Source organism: Macaca mulatta, chromosome 9 (genome assembly GCF_049350105.2).
Source record: "Macaca mulatta isolate MMU2019108-1 chromosome 9, T2T-MMU8v2.0, whole genome shotgun sequence".
NCBI lineage: Eukaryota > Metazoa > Chordata > Mammalia > Primates > Cercopithecidae > Macaca > Macaca mulatta.
The window spans coordinates 7,365,321-7,375,875 of record NC_133414.1 but is presented as its reverse complement, the minus strand read 5'-3'; the positions used below and the strand labels follow the sequence as shown (position 1 = coordinate 7,375,875).

General features: G+C 43.3%; 1 protein-coding gene and 1 long non-coding RNA gene across 2 annotated transcripts in view; one reads left to right on the top strand and one right to left on the bottom strand.

Annotated features, from left to right (window-relative positions):
- Positions 1 to 261: 261 nt before the first annotated feature.
- Positions 262 to 1,347, bottom strand: LOC107000022 (uncharacterized). Its single transcript, XR_001446964.3, has 2 exons — positions 988 to 1,347; positions 262 to 744 (listed from the first exon to the last, which is right to left on the bottom strand). It is a non-coding gene; the product is annotated as an uncharacterized LOC107000022 (long non-coding RNA).
- A 189-nt stretch (positions 1,348 to 1,536) lies between these two features.
- Positions 1,537 to 10,555, top strand: part of GDI2 (GDP dissociation inhibitor 2) — a 48,642-nt gene continuing 39,623 nt past the window's right edge. Inside the window, 1 exon segment of the mRNA NM_001258168.1 lies at positions 1,537 to 1,759. Coding sequence (NP_001245097.1) covers positions 1,715 to 1,759 — 45 coding nt within the window. The 5' untranslated portion in view covers positions 1,537 to 1,714.

Sequence of the window (10,555 nt, the reverse complement as noted above, 5' to 3'; positions counted from 1 at the left end):
ACTCGGGAGACTGAGGTGGGAGGATGGCTTCAGCCCAGGAGATCAAGGCTGCAGTGAGGCATGATTGCACTGCTGCACTCCAGCCTGGACGACAGGGCGAGATCGTCTCAGGGGAAAAAAAAAAAAAAAGGTATTTCATATTGGTCCAAAAATACAGGTAGTGTATAGTATGACCCCCTGATGACTTGAAGACAGAGCAACAGAAGGACTTTCTTTAGTCATCATTAGCTTAGCCAAAAGAAAAGTCAGTTACACTCACTGTTGCATAATCAGTTGTATGGTCAACTTTGCACTAATTTATTTGGTGACAAATATACACAATCAAATTAAGGTTGAATATAAATTTAAACTTTACTTTTGCTTTCTTCTCCCCTCCCCTTGCAAAAGGTCCATGGTCCAATATAACACATCTTCTCCAAGTATTTACGGGTTAAGAAACATTTTTAAAAGTTGTTACATTCTCTCCTCAATCTTGATGATTTAAATATGAGCAAGTTCGGTCTATCAAGGCAGGCTCATGATAGCTATTACCGAGAAGTATTTGAGTAGTTCTTGAATGCCAAATCTTCATTGTCTGCTGACTATGCAGATTTATCACGTGCTGAAAACACAGGTTTTCCAACTGTCATCGCCTTTAGGAAATTCACCTGCCTAGGCTTTCGTGGGATTTGCCTCTTGGAGCTGAGAACACAGCTTCTGCTTACACCCGTGTCCTCAATGAAGTTAGAGATTCCTAAGAGAATTCTAGAAAAAGAGGAGGGGGTTAAAAGGCAAGCAAGGTACAGTTTCTAAGCTTAGGGCCTAAACCTTTGCATCCAAGGATCAGCTACCACGTTTACAGTGGCTTTAAGTTATAGCCCTGGGTAAGTGCGGATCGGCTTCCCAATGAAACCTGGCCTTCACTTTCATCTCCGTTAAGGGTTCCTTTTAGCAAAAGAAGCCGCTTTTCCTCCTACCACTTTCCTAAAGCGCCCACCGGCAACGCACCAAACAGGGAAGGCACAGAGCGGGAAACAGGACACGTGTGATTTCCGAACTCTTCCCGGCGGGCTCCGGGCCCCGGCGAGCCCAGCCCCGCGGGAGGAACCAAGGCCGCTACCCGCGAGAGGCGGCCGGACCCACGTTCCTCGCCCACGTGGCCGCCGCAAGCACCCGCTCAAAGTCCAAGGACGGCGGTCCGGCTCTGGGACCTTGGACCGAGCGAGCTCCCGCCCCGACGGCGGGAGTCAGAACCGTGGTGGCCGGCAGTACTCCCCTCCCGCGGTCCCGTGCGCCTCCACCCCGGTCCACGCGCCGCCTCCCAGACCCCGGTGGCAGAAACCGCAAAGGGAACCGGAAGCCAAAATGGCGACGCCCCTCCCTTTTCCTCTCGCGAGAGGCGGGGAAGAAAAAAAGTTGGGCGAGTGACGGGGACAAAACCAATTAGAGTGCCGGAAGCGCCTGATTGGCGGCCCTCCCGGCGCCTGCAGGCCCCGCCCCGGCTGCGGAGGCTCAGTCACCGCCCTCCCCTCCCTGCCCCCTCCCCTTTTCTCCCCGCCCGGTTCTTCGCTTCCCGTCTGAGGTGGCGGCAGGTCTCGCCTTGTCGCCAGCTCCATTTTCCTCTCCTCTCTTCCCGTTTCCTTCGCGCCCGAGAGCGCCTCCCAGCCTCGTAGGGTGGTCACCGAGCCCCTGCGCCTTTTCCTTTCTCTGGTTCTGCGTCCGCCACTGCCCCGCCATGAATGAGGAGTACGACGTGATCGTGCTGGGCACTGGCCTGACGGTGGGCGCCGGGGCTGAGGGGCCGGGGTTGAGCAGCCGGGGCGGGCGCATCCCCGGCTCCTGCACGGCCCGCGGGTCGCAGCTCCTGGGGGGTTTCGTTCTGCAGTCAGCCGTGGTTTTCGGGACGGGAGTCGTGGCTGGGGGCACGGGCGGGTTTGGGGGCGCCCCGCGTCCCGGGACGATCGGGCGACTCCCAGTGTGAGGGGCAGGCGGGGAAATGGAGATGCGGGCCGCGAGGCTCCGGGCGGGGTAACGGCGGAGCCCGGCCGCTGCGCTTCCCCCTTGCGGAAGCGGAGTGGAGGGAGAAGGCGGCCCGGGCCGAGGCTCCCGCTCCCCACTTTGGGCCAGTGACCTCTCCGGGTTGGAAACTAGCACCCGAGGCGGAGGGGACGGTGCAGGCCTCGCGGTTGCATTTCCTATTCCGCCTCGGCCGCTTCCCCGGGTCTGTCTGGCTGCCAAAGCCGAGCACGGGGTTTCCTGACAAGTCTTGGATAATCACTGCTTCGGAACTGCTAGGGCTTGATTAACTTATATTTTTGGAGAAAAGGCAGAAATTAGGCTTTTAATCCTTTCTCCCCCCTGCTAATAAGAAGTATTATTGAATCTTTTTAGCCACCCTCCCTTCCCACTTACCGAGCATCTGTAGAATTGGAATTGAGTTTTTTCAAAACTTGTCTATCAAATGCTTTCGCACCTGACCTTCGCCGCCTTTTCCTTTTGTTTGGTGGGTTCCCTGCCTCCTTTGTCTCTTCTGGACTCTTTTCCCCTAAGAATTGGATTGGTGATGGATTGCTAAAGGCCAAGTTCTCTGTACTCCGAAGCTTTCTTCAGGGAGTTGGAAGATAAATCAGTAACAACATGAAGAATGCATTGTAGTATATATATGAATGCAAGGTGTACCTAATACCATGGTATATTGATTTTCCTGGTTATGTGTCTGCTTAGAGAGCTTTAGGTTAACTGTAGATAATGCAGGCAGGTTCTGTAGTTTGTACTTTTTCTGTTTTTTTTTTTTTTTTTTTTTTTTTTTTTTATGAAGACTTCATCTTGCAAAAGAATTTGGAGAAAACCATTTTAACTATCGATTTTTGGGAACTTTGAAATTCTAACTTTGGGCTGCTTGATCATAATTAAGATGAATACTGATGTAAATCTTGTGTATCCTATGTACTCTGACTTTAAATTCCTGTGTCATTTAATGTAGACTTCCACTTCAAATTTTTTGAAATTTATTATAATCTGTCAGGTTCAAACTAATGTTTTTTTTTTTTTTTTTTTTTACAGGTAACGTCCCAAAATAACACTTTTAAATGTCTCTAGTCAAGAAAAAACCTTTGAACTTTTATTTGGCTAATTTTTTAGGAAAGGTTTGTTAAGACTTAGAATGGTGTTTTTCTGGCCTGTCATTTTTCTGTTTATAGTTATATGCAATTATTAGAGAATATTCATTCAGAATACTTTGTTATGTTTGACAAATTCAGGAATAATCCTGTCAATGTCTTTGAAAAGCTGGAAGGCTGTTGGATGCCTAAATGAATAGGCCCTACCCACTGCAGGTTTTGTGCTTTTTTTTTTAAGTGCCTAATTGGGATTCCAAACTGCGCTTAGTAGTTTGTGGTGGATTTTGCCCGTTGGAATGGGTAGTGCTGCTGCCAGCGTGTTGTTAGAGCCGGTTAGTTCCACCGTTTTTCTATGGTTGTTGCTGGTCTTTCAGATTTGCTCACAATCGAGGTCAGTTGAGCATGGACGAGTGAGTGCAAATCCACCATCATGCAGGCTTCCACAAGCCCCATTCACATCACTTTGTATCAAAGATGGTGAAACAGTCTTTTTATATAACAAGTTAAGATAATGCACTTCGTTTAAATTTTCATTTGGATTGTGAACTTTTTGATAAATGGTAGATGCATACTTAACTAGAAATCAGACCAATTTCTGCTGTCATTTTGTAGCTGTGATAACTTTAATCTCTGTTAGCCTGCCTAAGTTTTCTGAGATGTTCTTTGATAATTATATCAATTCAGAAGAATCACATTATTACCATCCTTGATAGGAGTAGTGATGACAGGATGATTTTGATAATGAGAAATCTTATATCCTTATTTTTAGTGTTACCAGGAATTAGATGACTAAAAATTAGAAGAAGAGAAAACCAAAGTTAGCACTCAGAATTAACTTTTGAGTGTCTGGAGTTAAATTAATTTTCTTGAAATTTACTTTATATTTAGTGCCTGAGATTTAAGAACCTAAAAAAAGGCAAGTGCTTTCAGTGCTAGGAACTTGTTACTTTTAAAGAAGTGTAAGGAAGTGCTGGAGTTGCTGTGTTGCTTAGTGCTGCCATTGTTTGTATGAGTTGTTAAGTCCAAGCTCGTAATCACAAATATTGATAGTCATTTTAATCAAGAAGATACAAAATGATTTGGCATAAAGGAGTAAAATCTTCATTCTGTGTGTAAAAGAAATGGAATATTCCACACAATTTAATTTTCTAAGGAATTAAGGGTTATCTCTAAAGAGCACAGCTTTTGGATAATGCCTTTCTAAATGCTGTCACAACTTCTCTAACAAACTAACATAATTTACTTGATAACTAAGATTTCACATAGTGAAGATTAATTATTGTGTTGTGCTGTAACATGGTGAAGCCATGAAGACCCCGCCAGCTTTGTAGGAACTTTTGCCCCCTTTACTCTCAGGCTGCTCTGCTTTTTGAGCTCTTGAGTTTACTCTTCAAATTTTTTCCCTCTGTCTTACTCTACCGTTAGGCTGGCAACTTTTACTTTTCTCCGCTTTCAGCATGTGTGGGCAGCCTCTCACCACATATTTTGCACATAGTTCACTATGGACTTGGAAATAAGTTCACGAGTCTTGTTAGACATAGTAGATTAAAAAAATAAGAATAGTTCCACAGCTATTTGTGCTTCCCAGAGGTTTTTCTCTTTCTGTTTTTTTTTTGTTCTACACAGTAAGGATTTATGAGTAGAAATATATACTTTAGTGATATTTAGCCAGATGATTCTCAGCATCATATGTCTAAAAACTTGCTTTACATCCCAGATACTTTTCCCCATTTCTCTTTATCAAAATTTTGTGATTTCAGATTCAGAGAAGGTTTTATACTTGATTTTAAAATTATGAACTATAATTCAGATTGCCTCTTGGATTTGCTTAATCTTAGATTTGCTCTTTGAGAGTTCTTGCTTATAGCTGTGTTAGAGTTCTGTAGACAAAGGACTTTCTATTCACTACAGTAGTGAGCATAGGATCAATATTTGCAAATGCTATTACACTTGGGAGCTGTGTTGTAGGCAGTTTAAACCAGTGTTAAGCATCCTGGCCAAAAGAAAATACAAGTGAAATTAGACATATTTTAGCATGTAGAGATGACAGTAGTGTGACATTGGGTTTTAAAGACCACTGGTAGATGTTCACATGCGTGATACACTGCAGTTACCTCTGTCTTCCTTCCCATGGTACCTGATTGGAGACTCTTCCTGGAGTAATAGTTTCGGTTTCAGTTATTTAAACTTCCAGTGACTATTGTGATCAGTTATGGGCAGTAAAAAGGTAAACACAGAACCTGTCTATAAGTAGCTTGTTCTCGTGTTGGGGGGTAACTAATAATAATTCGTATGAGAAAGCAGTAAGTCCCCTAAGAGGTGCACTTATGGGAGTTCAGACAGGGAGTCGGGGAAACCTTCATGAAGAAGGAGGTATTTAGCTGGCTTTAAAAAATATTGGCAAGCTTTGAATGGAGGAATGATTTTTTAGGCAGAGACCTGTGTAAGTCAGTGTTAAGTCAAAGATGTATGTAGGGAATGGGGAGTGGTTTATTTTGCTTGAAACAGGTTTGGAGAGAGATTCTAGGCTAAGAAATGTGAAAATTATCTTCAAGGCAGTGAGAGAGGACTTTGAGCAGGAGAGTGATATAATTAGCCACATTTCAAGAGAAGGTATCTTTTGACAGTTTTTTTTTTTTTTTTTTTTTTTGAGATGGAGTCTCGCTCTGTTGCCCAGGCTGGAGTGCAGTGATGTGATCTCGGCTCACTGCAACGTCTGCCTCCCAGGTTCAAGTAGTTCTCCTGCCTCAGCCTTCTAAGTAGCTGGGAATTACAGGTGCCCGTCTCCATGCCCCGCTAATATTTGTATTTTTAGTAGAGACGGGGTTTCACCATATTGGTCAGGCTGGTCTCAAACTCCTGACCTCAGGTGATCCACTTGTCTAGGCCTCCCAAATTGCTGGGATTACAGGTGTGAGCCACGCCTGGCTGACAGTTTTTAATGCGATGTATTGGAGGGGCAGAGTCATTTAAAGAAACATTCTTCATAAAACAAACAGCCATTTTTATTATGTTGTTGATTTAAGATATATGCCATTGAAATGAACTGATTTAAAATTTTTCTGGTTAATATATTTTCACATATGTCTATGTAAGTAGTTTTGAAAAGGCACCTTAATATTAATTATTAGATACTTTGTACTTCTGGTCGCATTTGTGTGTATGTGTTTATATCTGTAGTTTTGCGCTTTGTTTTTTTTTTTTTTTTTTTTCCATAACAACAATACTTTTTATTTCTAGACAGAGCTCTCTGTTACCCAGGCTGGAGTACAGTGGTTCAATCTTGGCTCACTGCAACCTCTGCCTCCCTGGTTAAAGTAATTCTCCTGCCTCAGCCTCCCAAGTGGTTGGGATTACAGGCGCCCACCACCATGCCTGGTTAATTTTTTTGTATTTTTGGTAGAGATGGAGTTTTACCCTGTTGGCCAGGCTGGTTTCGAACTCTTGACCTCAGGTGATCTGCCTGCCTCAGCTTCCCAAAGTGCTGGGATTATAGACGAGAGCCACCGTACCCGGCCCATAACAGAACTTTAAAATGCAGTAGGATTTGATAAGGGCTAGAGGATTTTTTTGTTTGTTTTTGAGACAGGGTCTCAGTCTCTCACCTAGGCTGGAGTGCAGTTATGTGATCACAGCTCACTGTAGCCTCAACCTTCCAGGCTGATGCGATCCTGCCGCTTCAGCTTCCCAAGTTAGCTGGAACTACAGGAGGCATGTGATTTGGGTATTTTTTGTGGAAATGGGATTTTGCCATATTGCCCAGGCTGGTCTTGAACTCCTGGGCTCAAGCAGTCCTCCTGCCTTGTCCTTCCAAAGTGTTAGGATTTCAGGTGTGAGCCACCTTGCCCAGATGGGGTATAGAGTTCAGTTTGTCACTAGGTGTTTAGTTTGTCACTAGGAAAGTATATCAAAATACTAATAAATTTTGGCTCTGTTCCCTTCCAAGTCTAAATTGCTCTGTAATTGGGGGTGGGGAGTGGGCATTAATTTTTCAGCATACTATTTAGTGTTACTGGCCATGGAAACACCATTTAGGTGTAACAATTCATATATAGAAATTCCATTCAGCCTCTTCAGGTGCTTTGTCTAATATGTTTGGATGTTGTCCAAATGAGTTATTCTGTTTTTGATTATTGCAACTCTGGTGTTATGTGTAGGGTGCTGAAGGAAGGGAGCATCAGTATCGCTTATGGTTCTGTTCCCCAGCCCCACATCCACATATCTACACATACTAGCACTTTGGTGCAATTAAACATTGAAAACCATTTTGGCTGGTTACCTCTTTTTATGTAGGAGAACTATCAAGTGCCAGGTGGGTGACAGATGCTAGTGTCATATAGAACTTGGATTCTGAAGATGATTTTATAGTCTTAGTGATTTTGGATGTGAATATACTTATCCTACTTAGGTCATTTGTAGGTGAGTTTGAAGTTAGAGTGGGTACTCTTACCTGTTACATTTAAAACTCATGTTGGTGAATATTCATTCACATACAAGTTTCCTGGTTAAAGTTAACAGTATACTTGACGTACATGATGGACCAGCTTTTCTAGTGTGAAAAAGAGAAGCTTAGTTTCTATGGCTTTAATGTGCTTTGCTTGTGAATATTGTGTATTCACCAGATAGGTTGTAGTAGAATTTAATTTTGAGCTGGTAATTTTGGAAAATACTGAAATTTTAGGATCATTAATATATACGCTGTGCCCAGATATGACTGATAAATTGTATCAATGAATTAATGACTTCACCCCATGTGTTAAAACATGTTTAAAGTTTTAAACGTGTCCCAAAGTTTAAAGTATTATGTTTGTGCTATTATATATTCTTTTAGCAGTGTGGAAGCAGTCTTTTATAATAGTTGGGTATAGAGGAACCACTGGGCCTGCAGATTTTTTATTAGCTTTAGTTAGCTCTTGTCATATTTGCTCCAAGTGGTGCCTTTGAAGGTAGTTGCTGTTAGCTCTTTGGACTCGGCCACATCTTTAAATTACTGGGCTCTTTATTTTAGGCCTCAGTGCTTGCTTTATAGCCATAGTCCAGTGGATCATGCTTAGTGTGAAAGGTTATGTATAGAAGCTGTGCAACACTCTAATTTGCTTGCGGAGATTTTGCTTTCAAAAGTTGAACCCTGCAGTCTACTTTTGACAGCTGGGAATGTAACTGTTCTTCCTCTGTTGTGTCATAACTTATTTTTAAGATAGTAAACATTTTATTTTCGTATGTAGAACTATATGTTGGTGCTGCTTTAGGTTGTTTTCTTTCCCCCCGCCGCCCCCAAAAAGTGAATTGTTTTAGTCAGTATTAGGCTTGATTTTTGTAGTTGTAAAATATCTTCATTTCCTTTTATGAAGACTTAATGAAGAAAGTGAAAAGGCAGGCCACAGAATGGAAGAAGATAATTGCAGTACATGTAATAAAGAAAGGATTTATATATAGTATATAAAGTACTTTTATAAAGCAATGAGAAAAAGCGCATTTAAAAAATGGGGAAAGGCACTTATCAAAAGTGCCTTATCACTTAGCTTGATCATCAGTGAACAGTTTTTTTTTTTTTTAAGTTTTTTTTTTTTTTTGAGACGGAGTCTCGCTCTGTCACCCAGGCTGGAGTGCAGTGGCCAGATCTCAGCTCACTGCAAGCTCCGCCTCCCGGGTTCCCGCCATTCTCCTGCCTCAGCCTCCCGAGTAGCTGGGACCACAGGCGCTGCCACCTCGCTGGGCTAATTTTTTGTGTTTTTAGTAGAGACGGGGTTTCGCCGTGTTAGCTAGGATGGTCTCGATCTCCTGACCTAGTGATCCGCCCGTCTCGGCCTCCCAAAGTGCTGGGATTACAGGCTTGAGCCACCGCGCCCGGCCGATTTTTATTTTCTTTTGTAGAGATGAGGTCTCACTAAGTTACATAGGTTGGTGTTGAACTTCTGAGCTCGAGCGATTCTCCCACCTTGGCCTCCCAAAGTGCTGGGATTATAGGCATGGGCCACCGTGGGTCCCTAATAATTAATCAACTATTTAAAAAAGTATTCAACCTTATTTGTCCTCAGGAAATGCAAATTAAATCACTTCTTAACTAGAATGGCTACAATTAAAGAGGTAACAGTATAAGTGGTCAAGGATTTGAAACAATGGGGACTTTCACTGCTGACAAAAGTGTAAATTGGTACAACCGTTTTGGAAAGCTGTTTGGTAATATCTGTTGAAGTTGAACATATTTATACTCTTCTTGATATATAACAGAAATGCACACTTAAAAGACACATGTGAGAATGTTCATAGAGCATTATTTGTAATAGTAAAAAAAACTGGAAACTATCCAAATATCCACCAAGAGTAGAATGGAGAAGTAAATTGTGGTATATTCATTCAATGGAATCATCTACAGCTGTGTTACCCAAAGTGCGATGCATAGATCAGCTGCATCTGCAATACCTGAGAATTTACCAGAAATGCAGAAGTTTAGGCCCCAACCCAGATATTACACAGAGTCAGAATCTACAGTTTAACAGGATCTCCAGGTTATTCTTATGTATAATAAAATTTGCAAACACAGCTTTAGTAATTCTCGAAATTGGTCCTGGACCAGCATCATCAGTATCACCTCATCAGCATCAGTGGTGGTGACACCTGTAGTCCCAGCACTTTGGGAGGACAACGCAGGAGGATTGCTTCAGCAAACCTTGCTTTGCAAGGCCAAGGCTGGGCAACATAGTGAGATCCCCGTCACTACAAAAAATTAAAAAATTAGGCGTGGTGGCACATGTCTGTAGTCTCAGCTACTCTGGAGGCTGAGGTGAGAGGATCTCTTGAGCCTGGAGGTTGAGGCTGCAGTGAGCCATGATCACACCACTGCACTCCAGGCTGGGCAACAAAGTGAGACCCTGTCTGCCCCTGCCACTTTTTTTTTTTTTTTTTTGTAAGAGCAAATTCTCAGATCCAGCCTCAGACGTACTAACTCAGAAGCTCTGGAAATGGGGCCTAGCAGTCTGTTTCTTCAAGCCCTCCAGGTGATGTGGATACAACCTGAAGTTTGGAAATCTGCATAGAATTTACATTTCTAACAAGTTGGCAGGTGATGCCAAGTCAGGAACCACACTGAGATGCCCTGCTTGCAGGGTTAGCCATATACTCTGTAAAGCTCCAGATAGTAGCCGGGTGCCATGGCTGACACCGGTAATCCCAGCTCTTTGGGAGGCTGAGGCAGGTGGATCATCAGGTCAGGAGTTCGAGACCAGCGTGGCCAAGATATTGAAACCCCATCTGTACTAAAAATACAATAATTAGCCGGGCGTGGTGGCGCATGCCTGTAGTCCCAGCTACTTGGGAGGCTGAGGCAGGAGAATCGCTTGAACCCGGGAGGGGGAGGTTGCGGTGAGCTGAGATCGTGCCATTGCACTCCAGCCTGGGCGACAAGAGTGAAACTCTGTCTTTGGGGGGGAAAAAAAAAAAAGCTCCAGATAGTAAAT